At 41.4% G+C, this 23,459-nt stretch overlaps 1 protein-coding gene across 1 annotated transcript in view; it reads right to left on the bottom strand.

The window, feature by feature from the left end:
- BAIAP3 (BAI1 associated protein 3) overlaps positions 1-23,459 on the bottom strand; it is a 976,697-nt gene that overhangs the window by 310,548 nt on the left and 642,690 nt on the right. The window contains exons 9-10 of the mRNA XM_069209880.1: positions 14,417-14,461; positions 12,228-12,305 (exon numbers count right to left, since the gene is read on the bottom strand). Coding sequence (XP_069065981.1) covers positions 12,228-12,305; positions 14,417-14,461 — 123 coding nt within the window. The remainder of the gene's footprint in view (positions 1-12,227; positions 12,306-14,416; positions 14,462-23,459) is intronic.

Consider the following 23,459-nt stretch of genomic DNA (forward strand, 5'->3'; position numbering starts at 1 on the left):
CGTGCTGGGCTGTTTGTAGAATCTTTAGACCATGGACCCGATTATACCAACTACCCAGGGCATGTTAATTTGCACCGGAGTGACACCATATTACAAACTGTAAAGGGCTGCTATTTCGCTTCATTTATTTTTCATGGCTGTCAGTGCTAGTTAGTCACAGCAGAAAGCATGGTCTTCGAAGATAAAATACAAATATTGATTTTTCCTGCTGATAAACAGCAACGTTACAAAAAGAAGTGGATCGAAATAGCATCCCAGGACTAAATACAATATAGGTCTAAACGCCTAATTTGGGCAAATAGGAATCACTCATGTAATATAATTCCAGATCTTCAGAGTAACCATGACAGTGGCAACGGTTGGAGAAACAAATCAGTGACATTTTGGCCCTAAACATTATTCACTTGTTTCATGGTACAGGGGGTCAAGACAAGAGAGGGAGGTTCCAAAGGGAAGTTTTTCATTAGGAATCGTATGTAAAACATAAACACAAATGTTAAATGGTTCTTTGTGATCTGTACTTAAATACATTTTTCCTAAAATGCAGAAATTTTGGTGTTTTATTTTTACGTCTTTTGTCAAAGACGTGTTAGCAAAACATTATGGCCCATATTTATACTTTTTTTAGCTCTGCATTTACCTAATTTTTTGATGCAAAAGCAGCACAAACTTGCAAAATACAATTGTATTTTTTGTAAGTCTGCGAAATTTTTGCGTCAAAAAGCAGCACAAATGAGGCGCTAAAAAAGTATAAATATGGGCCTATATATTTTTAGGGCCTGATTTATGAAGTTCGTGCCGCCTTTACATCATTTTTTGACACAAAAGTGGTGCAAACTTACAAAATATTCATCCACTTTCTATTTCGTACCCTTCCCTGCTCATCTTTCCGTCCCCAGATCTGCTTCCCGCTGTGCTTCCCATTTGTAATTTTTAAATATTTTTTATGAGGGCCTAGGATCTGCGAACTGCTACCGGGCCACTTGATAAGAAGGTTGTGGTACTGCACACTATTTGTTTACTTTTAATTTACTATACTTAAATGACCGCCATTCTTATTGCAATGCATGAGCATGCACTGTTTCCCGTCTCACGATAGCTTCATGTTGACACGCCTCCCAGTGCATGCGCATGCATACGCATTAGCAGACACTGTGTATTGCCATTTTTAAATATCAAACCAATTCCAAGATGGCCACACATGTTCACATGCATGGAAATGCATCATGACTAACTGGTGGCCATTTCGACATTAACAGATACTAATGCAAAGAAGCAGTGGCAAAGCCAATAATTCAACCTTTTACAGCCGGAACCAACTGGCTTCACTAGTATTTGCTATAAATGAAAATTAGACATTATTTTGAGAAAGAATTACAAATAAGGCTAAGGAATTGTCCCATAAATAAAGTTCACAAGTCAGTGATACAAGACAAGGCCGGCACAATGGGTGTTTAGGAAGGAGTCCCAAAACTATAAAGAACACCTAATATAGGCCTCAGTGAGCTAAAGGGTTGCAGCTGACACACTAAGCTTCAATTTCAGAAAAGCTAACTCAGCACTCCATTCTTCCAGGGTTGGTAAACCGATTACCATTAAACTAGTTGACAATGACACCTATTGTTTAAGGTGCTTTAGAAACAGCAAAAGTGTGGTAGAAAGCATCATATATAGTGGCGAGCTTTCCTTATTATAACCTGAAACTGTAAATAGTATTTCTTTGAAGGCCAACAGATGACACTGTCATTTTTACATCATTTTAATAAGGCTAGTACTCCTCATGTCACATTCGCAATAAGGCACTTTTGACATGTATAAAGAAAACGTTTTCTCCTCATCAGAGAAGCTACTCCTTTACCTTTGATTTTTTCACCCCTCTGCTTTCACCCCCGCCCCGCTAGAAGAAAATACAATCTCGTAACTTATTCTACTATTTTCAGGTGTGTGACTGTACCCAGGGTCATTATCTCTCCATATCTTCTCTCTACCTGAAGGAAAATTGTCTTTCCCCTTTTCAGGATGTATTTAAGACTAGATGAGCCATAAATGCCATATCTTATCCGTTCCTTAAAGGTGTACAGTGCCCCAGGTCACAGAACCTCTCCTAGTAGCACATATGAATTGTGGAACTCTGAACATAATGTAAGTGTGGATCTTCCACAGCAATACAAACGATCTATAATTATTTTTTAACAAAATTGCAATAAATTCATTCATGTTGACCTAATTTTCTGTTGGGTTCTATTTTAAATCCCTGCCTCTAATATTTTCTGTGGGATGGTGCTCCAGTACCAATGGTTGGCCATGTGCGATGCTGAACGGGAGTACATTTACAACAGTTTTAGGTCTTTTTTGGCTCTAGTAATTCTAAAAGTGCAGTTTGTGAATATCAATGGGTTACTCTTTTGTGAGTGGGTGTCTTTCTCTCCCAAACACCTTCCATAACCCTCCCTTTGTCTCCGTAAACCCTGTTTACTGTTTAGTAGTACGTATTCGCCATTTCCCAGCAATCCAATTAGTCCTTCCCACATTTACTACTAAGTAGTAACCCCACATGTGTCAGGATGTCTCTGTAGAAAAGATAGCCTGGAGGTGAAGATTTCCACTTGGGGTTTCCAGTAGATGGTTCTACAGTAGTTCTACTTTACGTATTACAGATTGCAGATTGTGAATTGGGCACCTTGTTTAAGGCTTAGGATTCAAATGAGGAATTATTGCTCAACTTGAGTGAATCATTACGTAGCCAATAAATATGGATTGTTTGTTACCATTGTAAATATTTTGCCCAATGAGAAGGAAAATAAACATACTATGAAATGAATCTACTTGTGTGAAGAGAACACTGATCATTAAGATGGTCCCACCATAGGGCGCTATATGGGCACATGTAAGAAATTCACATCATACATGATGATATACCAAACTTATGAAACTGGATGTGCAAGCATGGGCATGCATTGGGCAAAAACTTGTAAATAAATAGTTACTAGGGAAAGAATTTGTGATCACTTTGCACCACAAAAATATTGTATTCTTCAAGTGCAGTGAGAGCACAGAAGCTGTAAACATATATAGGAAGTGCAAGTGCACTGTAATTTTGTAAACAGAAGAAGGACTAATGAACTATAGTGAGAAAGACCCTGGCTGATTGAAACATGGCTTGTTTTGCTCATCAACCATAACCAAATAAAAGAATAGTTAGTGAACTCGAGGCCCGATGTATATTATCTATCACTATATTCTTCCCAGGGCAGAAACTGTTTTGAGTGATTTCAATAGTTGCTCCCCACAAAGTCGGTAACTACATGTGTTGATGCATGTTGTACAACTCTAGCCAGTTTGGAGTAAGAATTCATAAAACAATTGAAAAAGGTGCCTGGACTGTATCATTAACTCTTTCATAGGAGAAATGATTGCGTAAGAATGGTATTACTTTTCATAAGAAAAATGTATTTTAGGATGTTACTGTGCCAGCTGAAATACAGAAAAGGGATGGAAACTAGATCATTTTAGCCCTGTAACAGCTGCCTCCTTAATGGAGATACTTTCCACCCTGGAGCCTTCTGGTTCACCTAAAGACCCAGCCTCAGCAACCTGGCTTAAATCATTAGTTCTTTTACTCCCTGAGCTCGATGTTTCTAATTTTAATAGCAGTTGAAGTATGGGGTAGTTCCCACTAAATGGAAGCATGCTGAGGGTCAGTCCATTCTGAAACAGGAATTGACACATCCAATTGGTCTCGCCTTTGTGATCTTTTGACTTTGCAGATGGTTTTTACCCACACTGCACAGCATCTCTGATAAAGTGTAAAAAAAAAAAAAAACATTTAATGTGGGTTGCAGCAGCATTTTGTAGGTGGGCTCACCTTACACGTGGCTACCTACAAAATGATGCTGACATTATATTTTCCTTTTAGTTACAGATACAAGTTTGATCAGTAAATAAAAAAATACAAATAAAATGTGCATAGCAAGTGGGAGTAGTAACACAGCACCACAGATAATGGGGTGGTCAGTCAAAGCTACACAGGGGTGGGTGACTGGGTTTTGGGAAGCAACACAGGGAAAGGGGCAAAGCAACACAGAGGATAGCAGGAGAAATGTATAAACAACATGGAGGACACCAGTAAAAGAAATCAACACAGAGGGCGTGAAAGAGCACTCTGGCGGCAAAGAGCAAGATGGGGAGATAAGTACACCAGAGTGACAATTTAAAAACACATGCACTCTCATGGAGTGCTTCACACAAAAGAGAGAAGTAGTAATTGAAAAGTATGCAGCTGAAGCAGTGATGCAAGCCAACCAAAGTGATGGCAAAGAGGCAATATTCTGTGGGAGGGAGAGATGCAAGATTGACAAGCTGTGACATGACCAAGAATGCAGGCAAATGAGAGTGACAAGGAAAACCAACCAATGGTAAGAAATAAACTGGTTCCAAGCTCGTCTATGTTGGTGCAGTAGAGACATGGATGTTACCTTCAATGTCACAATGTTGTTCTACATGTGACCATAATGAAAGTATAATGTGCGAAAACAGACTAATCATGAAGTGATGCACTTGAAGTTCACAGTGAAGTGAATTCACTGAGGTACAGAAAGGATATGTGTGTGGTATAACCATAATAATTTAAATGTAACCATTGATTATGGTTTTATAACAATTCTTATGCTAACAGAGAGTGTTTATCTTTAAAACAATAAAGAATTTCATAACAGATGTATATTAAATGTTATATGTTAATGCTGAGAAATGTAGTTCTCCATCATATTTACTGACATGCATAACAAGTTTATTTATTTTGCATTTATTGTAACATGAAGTTTAAATGAGAATTATAACTGACAAATTATAACTGCAAAGTTAGTGTGCTCTTTTAAACATGAGTAAAGGATTGAATTCTAATCCTGTTTTAGCTTAGCCATGTTAGGCCTGCTACATCCAAGGCTCATAATTATGGGAAACTGTTCTTCATTTATGCTAATGTGTCATTTCTTTTTAGGTGCCTTTCACACAAAAGGCGAGTTTGGAAATAGATGTTCTATTGTTTTACTCATAGAGAAACTGAGAATTAAACTCAAGGATGGTACACAGATAGACTGAGAAAGTGAAGACTAGTCCTAGTCATATTGTTGCAAAGTTGTACAGGACTCCAAAGACGGATACCTTCTCAGGACTGTCTTCTGAACCCTCAAGCATGTTACATTGTCTGTTGTGTGATGTGAAGGGAGTGGACAATGAAATCTTCTGACCCTTAGGCATTACCAATGGACAAATTATCATTTACTCTGGACTTTAATTAATCAATTTGTTAGTTGGAGAGAGGAGATGCCCTTGGACATCGAGAGGTACAGACTTCTTTTCTCTTCCCTGCATTTCCCCAATGCTTATTGAGAAAACTTAGATATCCTTTGACCCATGAGAAGGCTCTTGGCCACGCTTCTGTCATGCTGACACCTTCTCTTTTTACCTACTTTTTACCTACCTTAGTTAGTTTACTTTTTTCCCACATGTCCTTTTTCTGAGTATTAATTTGTAATAAAATCCTTTAGCTGTATCTTTGATTTGAGTTTTCATTGTGTGGCCAAATGCGTAACACTGTAAACTGTTTTTTTCCTAAATTGCTATGTATGACTAACTCCTACCCATTTGCTAGGGTGAAAAGATTTGTCTACCTAAACTTAGAGAATAAAGAAATGCTGCAGCAATGTTGTTGGTAAGCCCTATTACACCTCATGACAGACAGCATATCTGCTGTCTAGAAGCTCAACCAAAAAAGCCCATTATATGGAAAATTATAAGCCCTGTTTTATTGCTTCCTTTTTAAGCAAGAGTCTGAAGAAAATCATCCATATTGAATTGCCTAATTATGTATAGAGAAATAAACTAGATAAAGAACAAGCTGGGTTTCTTCCTGGACGTAGTACATTATTAGAAGTTGTGGCCTTTTGGGTGACTTGCGAAGTTTGGTAGACCATGGAAAGGCTGGAGTAGATAGAGCATTTGTAGCAGCAGCGACCAAGCTCTGGAATGCTCTTCCATTCTTTCTGAATCTAGTTTGCTGCAGTATAGAAAGCTTTTGAAGACTCATCTTTTCAATGATTAGGCCTCACTGATTACACTGTTTACACACCTATTAGTGTCAAGACGTTTAGGAGATAACAAGCACCCATCCAAGCTCCCATCCATAAACCAAAAAACCCAAATTAGAAAACATATGCAATGATGAAACAGAGTGATTTATGGCTGAAAGGAGATAACCTTGAAAGAGATTGAATATAGTATTTTGTAATGGAAGCCAGGGGAAGCAGCTGGTATCTTTGGTGTGTGCTTTGCTACCCTTAAGCTTGCCATTACTACCCCTGATTCCAGAGATCAAGAAGAAAGTAGCAGGAATGTGAATGTACAGGTGGGTTTAAGATCTCTCCTTAATGTCAACACTTGCCCTCCCACAAACTTCCCAACAGTAGAGACATTTTAATTAGGCAATTACCCAGGGCCCCCACCTTTCAGCCTCCATCCCCCAGGGAAAATGAACTCTCTCTCTATTTGATCACTGTCTATTCTATTTCTCCATCTAAACCTCTATCCTTCTTTGCCTACCACTACCACAGACACTGCATTTCTACCCTGTGTCATCTTAAGGAATTTGGGGTCCCGGACAAGACATATTTCAACTGTTTTTTGTAACCCTGTTACAGATATATGTTTTACATTTATGTACTACATATGACCCTATTTTTAGATATGGGTTAACATATAATTTAGTATTGTTTAGCATCATTATTATTCGAAAATGAGTAATGAAATTCAAATTTGTTTTAGACAGTCACCTCAAAATATGTCTTGCCTCGTGCTCCCAAAATCCTTAAACTCACACTGCTCAAGAGCCAACAAGAAGCTTTTGGCTGTTGGTTGTGGGAGAAGGAGCCTACACTGTGATCTCCACTACCCTCGACTTTGTGGTAAATATATGTCGATGTTATTCCTAATCAACACAGCTACCTGTTTGTCTTTGCTATGTTCTGTCATCACAGGGAGCCATTTGAGCCATTAGATGGTATTAATTAGAGGTGATGCAGTCCCCAGGAGCGTAGCTACCAGTGGTGCAGGAGGAGCAGTGGCACCAGGGCCCATAGCTCTGATCGGCTCCTTGGGAATCTTGATAACCGCTGTATTTTACTACCCCAGCAGCAGTCAAAGGGGTAATTTTCCTTGCTTGCACCAAGGCCCGTAGCATCCTGACCCTTCAGCATCTGTCAGTAATTTCAGTGCTGTATTAGACTGAAATGAGCATAATGACTTGGAAAGGATTCTTCTGACATATCTGGCAGTGTGTTAAGAACACAGCCCTCCCCAGTGCAGTACTAGAATTCATTCTTGCCTCTAATGCCTAATGTATTCTCTCAACTAAAGAAAATTAATTCACATTTTGTACATTCCCAGGTGGCAGGTGAGTTCGGTATGCGTTTCCATGTTTAAAGTGCCTATAAGTATCAGTTTCGTTCAATAATGTAACAATTCAATTTTATGAAAGTGGAGCCAAAAGAAACATTGATAGAGAGGTGTGCCAGCACACACATCAAATATGCTTACATTTTCGGTATACTCTCTAAAAGAGAATACAGATGGTTAATTAGTAATAAAATCAAATATGATTAACGTTGATATAGGAAGACGAACAGACGTTTTTTATATGAACATATTTCAATGGTAAGAATATTTATCAGTTAATCCGGCTACCCTGCATGCTGTATTAGCGGTTTACGTTTTACCAACCAATAACTGACTTATTAGGGGTAATCATCCACCAAGAATATGTCTCATGAAATGTTCTCTTCTCGATAGACGATGGGTGGCTAAGGTGGTCTGCTGGCCAGTGGATGGCTGGTAGACCACTAGTTTTAAATACAGATGTTCAGAAGCGAGCATCTGCTAGCGAGGCAGATTAGATGGAGTTTTGTCTTTTGTTCAAGACACCAACCAAACTCACAATCACGTTATATGCAGTCAGCAAGTCTGAGAGGAGCTTTACCGCAAGTTACGTAGACAACAGATTGCAATTGCCCAGTCTGCAATATGAAGACGCCTTGGCACCAATGCACTGTTCGGAAGATGGAACATCTCAGTACATAATATGGAACAGGATTTTTTCACAATTGTGAAAATTTAGGGATTTAGGGACATATCAGCCTGTACATTAGTTCCTAGGATCTGAGCCCGTGGACCACCTGAATGGCTTGAATTATAACGGAAGGGACCTTGATGTCAGACAAGCAAGATTGCCTGCATAGCAAAAGTATGATTTCTGACTTGGCTATGTTGCATTCAGATTGACTATACTTTATCCCCTTCTGGAGAGAATTGGTGAATTTGACTAAGAGGTCAAAGGGCCAGATTTTGTCATCAGTATATAGAGGACACTCAAAGAGAAAATGTTGGCAAAAAGAAAAATGAAACCAAGGAATGATAGAAAATAAGGTAAACACATGCATAACATAACAGTTTACAATGATTTAGTCATCAGTATATAGAGGACACTCAAAGAGAAAATGTTGGCAAAAAGAAAAATGAAACCAAGGAATGATAGAAAATAAGGTAAACACATGCATAACATAACAGTTTACAATGACTTTGGTGGTAAGATCTGGCCTATCGTCAAACGTATATATCCCTGAAGAATGAATGACTTCATACAATTTCAAAGCCTCTGATAAGTATGTCTAATTGGGGTTCGTTTCATCAATTTGTCCTGGTGGCCTATGGGATTGAAATCCACAGAAAATTAGTGTGAAACTGAAATGGTCCAACATTCTTGACCAGCTATCCACAGATGATCCTTTGTGGCTTCCAACAATGCTGCTTTTATGATCTGATAGGGTGCCATCCTGATAGAAAGGGCCAGTGGCAGGGATAATGCTTTACATATCCCTTTGCTAGAAACTTCATTATGTTTGGTGCTAGAGAAAAATTGGCTGAAAAATAGATTTTCATTATTAAAGGTCTATAAAAAGCCTATAAAACAGACTTGTCATCAGTCCTTCAAAAAGGCACATAGACTCAGTCCTGTATCTAAAAATCTGTTGGCTCACATCTGAAATGATGGAGCAAATGTATTACTGCGAGCCATTAAAATGTCAGGCAGTGGCACATCAAATGGGAGATTGGTAGGCTTTATTTTAGTTAGAAATGCTCAAAGAGTATTTAGTGCAATATAGCAGAGATAGAACTGTGAGAAGGCCAGGATTTAAAAAGTGTGATATGAGAACTATGATGCAAGTCTTGATGAAAGTGCCTGTTCCATCTTGGGATCGCGTTTTTATGGAAAAATGTTGATTTATCCATTAGAGATGAAAGGATACATAGATTTCCAAGTGAGCTCTTCTCCTTGTAAAAGAAGTTCTGGTTCTCACTTCCACACAAATGTAACTTTAGAAAAAGTCAGACAGGCGAGGATAACATATTCTGTGGGACGGATTTGAGGGTATTTGCTACTCCCCTAGAATAGGAGGTACCAACAGTGAAGGAAGGACAAAAGTCCAACCACCTTAGTAAAAGTCGATGGTGGAATCCGGTATGCCCAAAACATGGATGGGAGATGTGCCCCTACAGTGTCAAAGTGATGATGAACCAAGCCACATAATGCAGATGAGAGCTTGCCAAACCTTTATCTGGCACTATCAATATGACTGGAATAGAATATCATCTGAGAAACAGATTCACCAAGCTAGGAGAACTGTAGCACAATCCATTTATCACATCTGATCTGCACACATAAGTAAATGGACGTATTCTCAGTGTTAGAAGAATATCCATCCTTAAGTAGTCTTGCTGATCCTGAACAGGGAGAACCTGCTTACTTCTCCATCCGTGACTGAGCTGCAGGTTGCTTATGGAAGGAGTGGAGAAATCCCTTGAGACCCGAAGGATTGCTTTCCATCCTGTGACCTCCAAAGAAGCATAAAAAAATACAAATGCAAGACTCAAATACAACTACAAAGTATCTAGCACCTTCCTCCACCCTCTTCTGGTTATGTCTTGTAAAGGGTGACAACACAGCTATCTGTGGGTGAGGGAGTGGGGTGATTCTCATGCTTACATCTTTATGAGGCACCTAGTAAAGTTATCGTAAATCACACATTCGGTGTGTTCTGATGGTGTTAAAGAACCGTACTGTGAGCATTATTGATTATGTGTATAACAAGCTCCTGGGAACCAAGGCTTTCTTCTCAGAAGCAAATAGTTGGAATGTAGCTGTACTATTTACTCTACAATTCCATATCGGTATCCTGACTACCTTGATATAAAGGTGCTTCTGCTTGGAGTGTCAATGAACATTGAAGCAGTGTGTCTTGAAGATATGTATATTGACAAGCTACTTATAGGTGTAGCTACATAGTTAGGTATTTTAAACCTATATTTTCTAATGAATACTTAAAATATTTGCAGAGCACAACATTTAAAACTTCATGTTTTACTAGGGTACCATAGTTGACTCAGCTAACACAACATATTTTAAGTGCAGCTTTGCAACTTGCTAGGAGAAAACCTAACAATGATCTCTGGATAGACATTTTTTTAAATCAATAGCTGTAATTCCTAACAATGATCTCAGGAAAGATATTTTTTTTAAATCAATAACTGTTAATCCTAAATTGTAGGCACCATTCCCAGGATTAGGCACATACCACTGTGTGTTTAATCTACTGAACCTTCTTCCGTTATGGAATCATGTTTTGGACATCCATGAGCTGCAATTTGACACTGTAGTCAAGCACTAGACACGGTATAATTTCTGCACACTGGCAAGCGCTATAAACAAGCAGGTGATGCGAAATTTAAGTCTACAGATTTCATGGAACCTTTTAATATGATTTAGGCATGTTTTGTTTTAGTTTTTTATGTTTATCTTCAAGCTTAGGTCTAGTCAAGCAGCTTTTTCTGGTTCAGGGCCTGAAACAGAGTTTATCTATAGAAATCAAAGAATTTGAAGCTATGTGTACCTTTGCCAATCATCCGCTGAACATGTCAGGATTGTATTTTCTCCAGCTACCTGCAGTGATCTCCGTGAGTTAGACAGACATCCAGAGATATAACCTGCACATCTAATTACTAGTGTTAAGGTTGATGCTCGAGTGAGAATAAATTGCAGCCTGCGTCTCACTCATGTCCTAAAGAGGTAAAGTCATTGTGATTCAATTAAAGACCCTTTTGCAAACCCTGGAAAAGTCTTAGCACCTAATTATTTCCAGTGGGTTGTTCACACGGGGATAGGACTGGGGTTCTCACATTCAGGATTACTGAGTGTAATGTTAGTACACTCATATTTATGGGTGGGGGAATATCCGTTCCGGTGTTACCAGGGCAGATCCGCACCTGATAAGACGACATGCAGTTGATGTGGGTCTCTTCCCAGCCTGCCCCATTGGATACCTATATCTTCATGGTGGAAGGGGGGGACATGAAACGCTCCCACAGGCAGGCCACAGCCTTTCCATTGATACCTCCCCTTCCCCAGCGCGAGTTCTCCTCCTCTCCCATTTACCACCTTCTATCATTCCCTTTTACCACTTACTTGCAGCAAGTGGTAACTGGCAAGCGGTAAATGGCATCAGAAAAAGGGCAATTACTCAGACAGGATGTGAGGTCCACATGCGTTTATTGAGCCCTGTTACAGAGGGTCTGCAGGTTAGTCCCCATTCCCAGCTGAATAACTTTGAATAGCTAGCTTCAGGTGTGGGGCTATTGTCGTGAACCAAAAATTCCAGCACTGTGGTATTCCTGTACCTAAATATGCTGTACTCGTAATGAGACAATAGCCCTTTGTGATAATGGACCATGAAAGCTACTGACACAACAACCCTTGTAAGGAGGAAGAGAAAGAGGAGGAGGAGGAGGAGGCTACAAATGGCTTTTTACAGCGACAATATCTGAACTCAAACATATACATCACACTGCTGGCCTAAAATAAAGAACAGTAGCTAGAAGGGGATAACCTTATTATGGAACCGTGTGGCTTGTACCACTTATAATTCTAGGTTTACCACCATCTTTCCTTAATTATGATTATTAACATGCTGACAGTTTCTTATTGCACAAGTTTAGAATGATGATTAAAAAATGAATAATGATAATGGCAGAACCATCTATTTTTCAAGTGTGAAATGTACACCACAGACTGGTAGTTCGCTGTTCTAAAGAATGGTCAAAGTATTGCATGTATACTTTACCTGCCCATTCCTTTGAAGCCACTGACTTCATTCAGTTTTTTACAGGCCTCTGCTACCGAGACATCATCATCATGGTCCCTGCAATACAAAGAGAAGAAATACCACATTTTCAAATTAACAAAGTGTTTCTATATTTAGTATGAATGAGTATTTGGATGTTGTTGTTGCCTTGATTCTTGAGTTGGAGGTCTGTTTGTCCACTCAAGGGTGCAATTGCCCCTCCTTATATTTAACTGCCCCTCCCGTGCCATCCTCCTTTGGAATGCAAAAGCTAAGAAGACCCTGGCTGCACAGTGCCACTGATGGTGCAGGGTGCACAGATTGTACCAAGGACGATGACTCCCTGCCTGACACTTCCTGCCCTACAGTGTGCATCAGGATTGTGTCATCAATTTATATTTAAGAGATGAAAGACACACCTATGACTGCCCTTCTGAACGATGAGAGGGGTGCATGTCCTTCACAGCTCTTCCTCTGGTCACAGTGGATGTAATTAATTCTTAATGCTCATGAAAAGATGTGAGTATGCACATGGTAATCTATTCATTATGACTGTCCACCCTAAGTCATGTATTCTGCTCCCGTACCCCACTGCAGAGGTCTTCAAACCCCCCTATCCTACGGAGGGGGCGTGGCTGCATTTAAAGTGAACAGGATGAGCTGGAAGGTCGACCTTGTTCCTTTGGCACATTTCCATGTTGTCGTCTTTTACATGCATGGGTTGAAGTGCTTACAAACTGTAGAAACTGTACTCCTGAGTGTCCTGGGCAGGGGTCATTGAGAGGTGTGGCAGGGTCAAAGATGTCCTTAACCAGAATATAATATTCTGTAACTATTGTGTTATTGTTTTCACTTTCAGATAACTGAATAAAACAACGTGCATACACCACCTGTACGAGCGACCAACTAAACCCAAACTATGGCTGTTTTATTGTCCTTCTTTGCTTGCATTACTGCCCATTGCACAGTTACTCTGCCAGAGCTGATTTTGGACTCGTAGCAATGGGCAAGGGGAGGAGAAAATCCAAGCAGAGCAGACACCTTAGTTTGGGTGTTAGAGGGATGGCAAGCAGAGGAACGGGGCAAATTGGGAGCCTATGTTTTTACCAAAGTGGCGAGGAGGCAGCCCGCTTCTCAAGGCAGTAGTTATCACTGGTGAAGCAGGTGCAGCTGCACTGGGGTCCAAGGGTCTGGGAGACACGCTCCATCACAATTATGCCAGTCTTTCTTTAAAAAACAGGAGAGTGAGGGCTCAGTTTCCTTGCTAGTATTAGTATTTTACATTTTCTTGAAAAAGTGGGGCAACATGTGGGAGCTCATTTTTTTCTGACAGGGCCAGAGAGCCTGTTCAGTATTGGAGTTGGGCAGGGGTGAAAGAGACAGAGGGGATATCCTGCTAATCAGGGCTCAGTTGTCGTTAGTGCAGCGCATGCAGTTGCTTTGGGGCTCAATCATGTGGTACAGAATTAATTGGTTATTTCTGCTTTTGTTTGATACATTTGCTATTTCATAAATCTCACATTCACTGTGGATTAAAGGCTACAAAAAAAACAATTCCTGCACGTATCCTTGTCGCTTCTGCTCCCACAATCTTTGCCATAAAGTTTTAGGGGGCCGCCTTCAAAACATATTCCTCTGTGGGGGCTCAGATAAAAAAGGTTTGAACACCTCTTCCCTACTGGTTCTTGTTAATGCGTCACTAAACCACTAAAATCAACTTAAAAACAGAGTAATTTACCAGCCAATTTCCCAAGGCGCTCCGAAAATAACTACTGATGTCCCACAAATGTCAAATATTTCGCAATTATGTTTAATGTGGCCAACTGAACTCAAACCTAACTTTAAAATTGTTTCCATACTTGAATCTAGGACTTAAGGTCATTTTTTTATACAAATATAGGTGCTTTGATATCTTGTGGTACATGTCTACCCTGGAAACAGTTTTATAAGATGCAAATATATTTTACAAAAGTTGCAAGCAAAAGAGAATGCTACCATATGCTGGTACCTGAGGCCTGTTCCCTATTCTAGACAGCACAACTTCTACCATGGGTTCCGTGAGTAAAGGGTAAAAGCCTACACCGGAATATGACATCACGATAATGAAAACTCACATCACCTGATACACTGGGTACAGTTTAACAAGCTATTGAATGGAGTAAAATCTAGTTTTTATTATACAAACATACCAAATATCCAGGTGGAGCTGATCACTGTGAATGTCATCTATTTCGCTGTGGAGACAAAGGCATTTGCATTACAAAAAGAAAATACAGAAATTCGTTGGAAAATAATGCACACTTATTTGTACATAATGAATGTTTGTGACAAAATAAGTTGTATAGTTCACAAACAACGTCTCGCAAATATCCAACAACAAGTATAATTTGCCGCCAAAAAGAAGACAGAAAACATATACAATGTGTAGAGCCAATTTATATAATAAGCACAATGAAAACTGGTCATCTAAAAATACTCCAGATTAATTCACTTTAAATGATGTCCTAAGCTTCCTAAGCGCAGGTGCGGCCTTAGTTTCAGTAGAACGTTCTAAAAACCATTAAGCAAATTTACAGAAGTTTCCCTAAACTGCATTACCAGCAGCGCGTTTCTTTGCCTTCAATTCCTTGCAACCTATGGAAAGAAATGTCAGCACTTCCGGGTGAGATTAGTATGACATCCACCAATCCAGCCCCAGTAGCTCTCTCTCTCCGGGTCTCAAGTACAGTTATTAGAGTTATACATCATTTCTGGTGAAGAATTAAGAAATATTGTTAGTGGAGCGATGTCAATTTGTTATAATTGTGCTTCTCTTCCTTTGGGCTAGCACAGACGTCTAGATATTTGTCGAATATGCCCAAAATGTGATCCATTGCTTAACAGCTGTTTCTCGGAGGGTTTGTTCATGAGACTGAGAAAAAACATGTATAGATTTGTGTGCTTGAGTTATCCAGTGCAAATGTTGTCAGAAATAGACAGTACTGCACACTGTTGTAATGTAGTTAGTGCAGAAAATGGACACACGAAAGAGAGGTTCAACGTAAGGCTAGACTTCTGACAGATTGCTGCTTATTCTTTTAACAAGGAGAATGGCGTTTACTTTTCTTTGTCTGACTTGCAAAGTTCGAGCATTTTGAAAAGTGAACTATCTGACAATCTTGCTAGTGTAAAAGGAAAGGCTTTATGTATCGTTTTTTTCTAACACCACAATCAAATTTAAATTCCACACATTTTCGTTTGTGCGCTACATAGTTCTATCAGGATACTGTATGCTGGTGCAGGGTCATTCACTGGAAAACGTGTTGTTTGTAAATGACAATGCGCTACCACATCATGCTTTAATAATATATTTGTGATAGTGTGTTCCAAATATCAATGTTAGGTACATACTACTCCCTTACCACTCTTGCTGATTGGGTAAGGCTCATTTGCAACACTTTATCTTTGGGTGACCCTTGGACTCTTCAGATTCCCTATGAGTGCAGTGCTGATGGTAGCACTCCCACCCTTCAAACTGTTCCACCACAAGTGATTGAGGTCAATAAAATAGCTGTGGGTTGAGGAGAAGTGTGAATGGCTGGGAATGTTTTTTTCCAGAGTGGGGGTTGGCACCTGTATGATTACCCTGTGAGGAAGTGTTACTAGAAGAGATGGGATTTCAGTTCCACATGGAGTATGGATGATAGATAAGTTATTGTATGGAATTCAAGATCCTGGTTGCTTAGTAAGAGAATGCTTGATCCCTCATCTTTTCACTATTGCATTTTCTGTTTCCTGGCTTTTGATGCTGTTGCTTGACAAGCTTGGAGTCCAGAGACTTTAATTTTAGTCACCAGGAGTTGGGATGTGTCACAGCTGACTGCACTGTAGATTAACTAGGAATGTGAGGCGGGAGAGCTGTGTGGCTGTGTGAATATTTTAAATCTGCAAAGAATTTTGATGAGGATTACTGCTATGAAGAGGATGTTCATCAGTAAAGTTAGGTGAATATCAGGATGCGCATACTGAATACAGAAAAAACTCACAGCGGATGTTGACTACCTAGCAAGTTATAGAGGAAAACATGGCACCCCTTTATCAATTGCAATCACCAATAGTAAGTTACGGTGCCCTGCCAGTGTTTCCTCCTTGCTAGCTGCATCACAGAAATGACACTCATTGTTTGGTGACAGAGGTGTGTGCTTGTTTATCCTCCTGGATAGCTCAATATACTCAAGGGGCGTCGTTCACATTATGAGGGATCAATTGTTTTTTAGTGGGAGCATTTGAAGCTAGCTTCCCCTTCCATTTCACACTGTTCTCAGTAAGTGAAGTAGGGGGTTGTAAGAACTGACCATGACCCATTTTCCTTCAGTGTGCCATCTTGGCTGCTATGGTGTGTTCACTTTCAAGATGCAGTAGCTGGGAGTCCTGTAGTTTACGCTGGGCATCGCTGTTCATCAGTATGTTGACTATATATTTCTATCCAATGCCAGAAACACAGCTCTGCGAGTTACATTTGCTGTTAGATGCTGGCCGCTATAAGTTTTAATCCTGGTGAGGCCAACACACCCTTCCATCATTCTAAGAACTATTTGTCCAGAAAGGAAGAGTGACATTTTATGAGTCATTGTGCCAAATCTGCAATGCAGCGTGGCATTTATCAGTTACCATTAACACAACCAAATCCATTTGTTGAACTCAATTGCAATTGTCATCTTACTGCTAACCTGGAAATTGAATATGGTAATAAGACAGGTGTTAATATTCAGGTTGACCTATTGGAACCTGTGATCTGCTTCTCCTGTTCAAAATTGTGTATGTGTTTGTTCTGCATTATCTACCAGTGACACAAACATTTTCCTTAATCTGTATTCTGAGTTGGGGAAAACTAAGAGGACCTGTTCAGATATCCTTACATGGTTCCTGATTAATTGCAGGTCATCGTTTCTATGTTTAAATGTCAGCAAGACTGAGATATTGCTCTTTGGAAATGTTGACTGAGAACACCATATATTTGTCCATGCTCATTAGACGATTGCTCTGTATCACCTCTACAACTTTTACAAATGTTGTTTTATTTCTTAAAAATGAAATAAAATATGAGATATTAAAAACGTTCAGGGTTTTTAGAATCATGCCATTCATTCACTTTTCAAAGTCAAAAAGTATGGTCATATGTAAAAAGCCAGAAATTATCTACATTGGCTTGCCATTCCTGTCAGAGAGGAAATGAATATTAGATCAAAATGTCAAATCCACTGGATTTCCACGGATGGTGATTGTTACTCAGTGTATTCTCCTCATCAAATGAAAAAGCAACATTCTGCATACTGTGACTATCTTTATTTTAGATAATGCTCAGATTGGATTTAAACAGATAATGAAAAGAGAAGAGATGACCAGAATGTGTTAGCTATGGTGTCAGATAGTAATATCATCCATAAAATGTATGAACAATGATACTCTTACATTAGATATTGACTACCCACATTTCTGATCTCTTGCGTTCAAGATATTCCATGGGATTCACTCATTTACGTATGCCTACAAAGCCTTACACAACCAGGGACCGGACTACTTCAACCACCATGTGAACTTCCACAAACCCCACCGACACCTGCACTCTACCTCCCTGGCCCTCGCACCCACCCCTTGCATTCACCTCAGCCACAGCTGTGGTTGTTCCTTCTCCTACACCACTGTGAAGACCTGGAACAACCTGCCCCTCCACCTACGAACAGCACACTCCCTACTGACTTCAGGAATAGACTCAAGACCTGGTTCTCCGACTGAGACCTGCAACTTCAGCACACAGACACACAGAGGAGGGATAGAGTTGCTCTCTTCAAATATTGATTGATTGTTTACAATACTAATCCAGAGAAGGGCATTTAAAGGCAGCTAAGGAGAAAAAGTTATCCCATGGTGAAACTCCTAGGCAGATCATCTTTAAACAATCCTTGAATAAAGCATGACAATGCAACAAAAATATTAATCGTAAACGTTATATTTCAAGTCACCTGGGGCTCTGCACAAATTGTTAGTAATTTAGCAGACAAGGGTGTTTTCATTGGATCTCAGTATAGACTCAGGCATGGCTATTCAGTGCTGAGGTGATCCGTGGAGAGTTCCTTTTAATGGTGAAATATTTAACCCACTGAAGGTAAAAAGTCAGGGCACAGAGGTAAAATATTATAATATTGCAGGCTATGCATACTGATATAAGCTAAGCAATTTCCCACCAGGGACCCAATAACAATGGACTCTTCCTGCTATTTACTGCTACTGCAGTGGGTGAAGGAAACTGACTGTAAAGGGTTTCTTCATTAATCTCACAGGGAGGGAGGCGTAGACAGTGCAGCTGCACTGTCAATCTGTTTCTTCATATTGAGGGAATGTCTAATAAGCATATACTACCTTCTACAATGTGTCATCTTCTAGAGGATAATGAATAATGTAAGGTTACTTAGGATAAGGGCAACATAGACCAATGATAAGTCACTCTGCCAATCTGGAACAGAAGGCTAATGACCAGCTTTTGACATCCCTGCTGTGGTGAACACCAGGGAGGATTGCAACCAGTATACCAGATTCAAAATCTGTGAAATAAAAATGCACCATTAGATGTCTGACCCATACGTGCTGCCCTGAATTCAAACCAAAACCACATCTACTGTGGGAAGGGTCTCCAAGGAGGGAGTGGTAGAAGAGAAACCCTTAATCCTCATCAACACCCATTGATGAATCTCTAAGAAAACATGATTGATAGGAGGATAAAGGCAGACTAGGTGAAACAAAAAATCCAAAAAAGGTTCAGGCTAAGGCTGGCTAGACCTAAGTTCTGTAAAAAGCAAAAAAAACTGCGGGAAATGGAACTATAGGGATTGTATTTACAAAATTAACCCTCTAGTTCAGTGGTTTCCAACCTGTGGTCCGGGGACACCTGGGGATCCGCAAAGCCTCCTCAAGGGGCCTGAGACTGCTTAGAAAATTTGATAATTTTAACAGGTTAGGTCACCATCTTTGAGTAATGGCCCAGTGGGGGTCCCCGCATTCCAATAATGATTCATTGGGGTCCCCAGGTTCCAGTATTGATAAAGTGAGGGTCCAGAGAAGTCAAAAGGTTGGACACCACTGCTCAAGTTCATTGAATTTAAATGTTTATACAGTGGAAACCAGCCAGAGATCAGCAAATATGGACAAAGAAAAACAGATTAAACAGACCCAGCACATGAAAAGAAGAATCCAAGTCAATATCTACCTGGTGGATAATGGCAACCCCCCTGATGGGAGACACCATAGGCTGATTTCTCCAGTAATTGATTTGGTCAAAGAAATCCAGGAAATTAAAAATGTCCTTGACAGCAAGATGAGAGCAGTAGCCATGGATGTGCATGTAATCCCAACAAGTTTCAGGAAAGTGGAGTGAAGTACATCAGACCCGGAGTCTGATCTAAAAATACGAACCCTTTAAATTAATCTCAGACAGGACACCCTGAGCCAGAGGAACGGACAAACAGGGTATACCATACCAATAGATATGGATGAATAACACACCGAAAACAGATTGTACAAGTATTGTTAGACCTGATGTGAGAAATTGGGTTGTTGGTTGACTGGGGTGTGAGCCCGGGTCAAGCAGCAGCCACAATTCTTGTCAGGGTAAGGCACAAGCAAACCCCAAATTAAACTGAGCTCACCCTCTGGTAGCTTGGCACAGAATAGTCAGGCTTAACTTGAAGGTAATCTGTGAAGTAGTTAGGCCACACTTCAAACAGTAAAACAGTGAAAACACCAAACAAAAAGCATCCCACAACAGGTTAGAAAAACTAGAACTTAATCAATAAATAAAACAAGACGAAAACAACAAAAATCTAATCAATAGAACTTGAGTTATGAATGTTTAAACAATAAACTGTAAAATAGCCCTTAGAAGCCAAAATCCCTAACCGGGAATAGCTGGTCGTGTCAGACCAGAATCAAGTCAAAAGTTCAGGCGGACCGTGATGGAGCATGGGCCGACTACAGGGACCCAGTTGGGGCCGCTGAAGGAAAGTACCTTAAATTTAGGTTGCAGAGCCATCAGTCAGTTCCAAATTGCACAGTATAGGAGATGTGTTGATGTTCTCCTATGCAATAGAAGTGATGCATCAGTTCCGAGATGCAATGAGTTGTGGTGTGAGTTCCTGATGCGCTGACATTGAGGATGCAATGGGCAGTTGTGGCAATGCATAGGTTCCAATGAGAACAGATGCTTTGATGCAGAGTTTCAGCATATTAGTTTAGGCTGCAGTTGACACTGACGCGAGGTCCTTGCGGCGAGAAAAGCACTGCAGTGTCAGATCCAAAACCGATGCACTAGTTTTGAGATGAGAGGTACACCTGCGATGCAATTCTGGTTGTGCCGGTTCTGACTCACACAATAGAGGTAATGCATCAGTTTTCTCCATGCAACAGTGGCGATGCAGCGATTCTGCTCCTGCAGCAGATAATGAGTTGGTTACACTGGAGGAAGCACCTTAGGCCCACATCGAAGGGTCAGGACTGGGGTGGCACCAGTGGTTAATTTCTAAATAAAAATGTGATGGCGCCCAATGCTCTCCTCTGAAACATGCGCTTCTGCATTTAAATATGCGGGCACAGAGTACTGAGGCAACGTAATCTGAAAGCCATCTACCACCTCTTTAAACCATTTATGACCACTCCCTTCCCCGTCAGCTCACTCTTGCAGCTTCCTCCCTTTGTGGCACATTTTCATCTTTCTCTGCTCCATCTTTCCCATGTGTATCTTTTGCTCGCAGTAATTGCCTGATGCATAAAAATAAGTGCCGCCCTCAAAAATAAGTGCCGGTGCCCCCACTGGCAGCCACCGGCTCAAATTAAGCACTGGGTGGCACCACTTGGCAGGACAGACTCACAAACAACAGAGTCTAGGTGAAGGAGCAGTGTGGTTGGAAGTCTGTTATGTCCCTGAGACTTCAGATCAGGAGCCCAGCCAACTAGCCTTTGGAGTTCCTCTGGAGAGATTCAAGTCCAGTCCTTCTCATTTTTTTTTGATAAAGACTTTTTTTATTTTGCAAAGAGAAAAGAAAAGGGTAAATACAATGGTACATATATAGAACAAGATGCCAACGTGCATCTAACAACAGCCGAGCCCATACTCCCAGACAGTACAATATGATTGGTGGTTATACTTTGTTTAATCTAAGGACCTGCGGCAGTCTCCCACTTCCCCCATATCTTATCATATTTGTTTGGACAGCCTCTGGCCTCATATACAAGTTTTTCATTCTGCGTACACCAGTCTACCCCTCTTCTCCATTTAGTCAGTGTTGGGGCACCTATAGCCTTCCAGCCCGCCACAATATCCCTCTTGGCTACCAGGCACGCCAGCCCAAGGAAAACTCGGTCCGGTCTCCTCAACCCAGTGTCGCCCATGATCCCCAGAAGAAGGGGCAGAGGTTTCCTCTCTATGTCTTCCTGTAGGACCTCGGAGATTTCCTGCAAAACAGCTTCCCAGTATGTCACTATGACTGGACAGGTCCATACCATGTGGAAAAAGTCGGCTGTGGGGTTTCTGCAGCGAGGGCATTCCGCTGTGGGGCGTAAGCCCGCTCTGTGTAGTTTGATGGGTGTGAGATAGGCTGTGTGAAGGTAATATGTTTGTATCAATCGAAGGCGTGTGGCCATCGCTAGGGCGCGTGGGGCCATCAATGCTTCGTCCCAGTCCATCCCTTCCATGGGGCCCGTCCATCCCTCCCACCTTCGGCGGAGCCCCCCCAGAGAACCCGGGGTGCCGGCGACCAGGGCGCTGTATATCTGGGAAACACCTCCCTTACCCAGGTCCCCCATCAGCACCCTGGCCTCCATAGGACTGTGCTCGGGTATGTCTTCTCCCATTTGGACATGTGCTAGTAGGGCGTGTCGGAGCTGGAGATATCTGTGGAACTGTGTCTTATTCAGGGAGACATTTTTTGGGAGATGCTCAAAGGATCGCATATACGACCCTCTCCAGACGTCCCCCAGAGTAGAGATACCTATATTGTCCCAGTTTCGAAAACCCTCCAAGCCCGCCACCTGCGCCAAGTGTCTCCCATGCCATAGCGGGGTCTGTTGGGTGAGACGCCCCTGCCACCCCGTCAACCTCTGAGCAATCCGCCATCCCTGTAAAATCACCTTAGTTACGTCCGGGACGTCTTGAGAGATTGGACCTCCGTAGAGGGTGCCAAAGATCCGAGGGTAGCCCATGGACTGAAGTTCCAACCGGTATGCCGGGTCTGACCACCCACCCCCCACCCAGTCGTTAATTACAAGCAGCTGCGTCGCAAGATAGTAAAAGTGGACATTGGACATGCCTAAGCCCCCCTCGTATACATCTCTTTGGCAAGTTTTGAGCGCCAGTCGTGAGCGAGCTCCGCTCCATATAAATTGGCGCGTCAGTGAATCCATTTCCCTGAACCATTTTATGGGTATAGGGAACGGAAAATTTTGCAATAAGTAAAGGAGCCTAGGGAGGATCATCATCTTGTAGAGCGCTATTTTGCCGAGCAAATTAAGGGGGAGGGTCTTCCAGCGCAGAAGATCAATCTTGATTTTCCTAGTTAATGGCGTAATGTTGAGTTCCCATGACAATTCGGGGAGGAGTGAGATGTGTATTCCCAAGTATTTAAAACTGTTTCTTCGTACTGGGATGTTTCGCTGCCAGTCCACACAGTCCATAGAGCTGTGCAGGGGGACCAATAGGGACTTGGTGGGATTTAGGATCAATCCCGAGGCCTCCGCAAAGAGGCCTAGGATTTCCAGCATGCGGGGGCCGCTTTTTGCCGGGTTGGAAATATATAGGAGGACATCATCTGCGTATAACGCCACGCGATCCTCTAAGCAGGTGGGCCAGGACCAGCCCTCGATCAATGGGTCTCCTCGGAGTATTATCGCTAAGGGTTCTATTATCAATGCGAAGAGCAGGGGAGATAGTGGGCATCCCTGTCGGGTTCCACGGCCAATGGGGAATGGATCGGAAACCACTCCGTTCACCTGGACTCGGGCTGTCGGCCTGGAATATAGGAGTCTCACTAGGCTTCGAAATTTGGGGCCGAGCCCGTTTCTTTGCAGAACCTGTTCGAGGTAAGACCAGTCCACTGTATCAAAGGCTTTCTCGAAATCGAGTAGGAGTAGTGCCAAGGGTTTGTGCGACAGGGTCTTGTGGTGGGCCAGGGCCAGATGTAGCCGCCTGATGCAGTGTCTGGTGCT

This window comes from Pleurodeles waltl, chromosome 10 (genome assembly GCF_031143425.1).
Source record: "Pleurodeles waltl isolate 20211129_DDA chromosome 10, aPleWal1.hap1.20221129, whole genome shotgun sequence".
NCBI classification, from domain to species: domain Eukaryota; kingdom Metazoa; phylum Chordata; class Amphibia; order Caudata; family Salamandridae; genus Pleurodeles; species Pleurodeles waltl.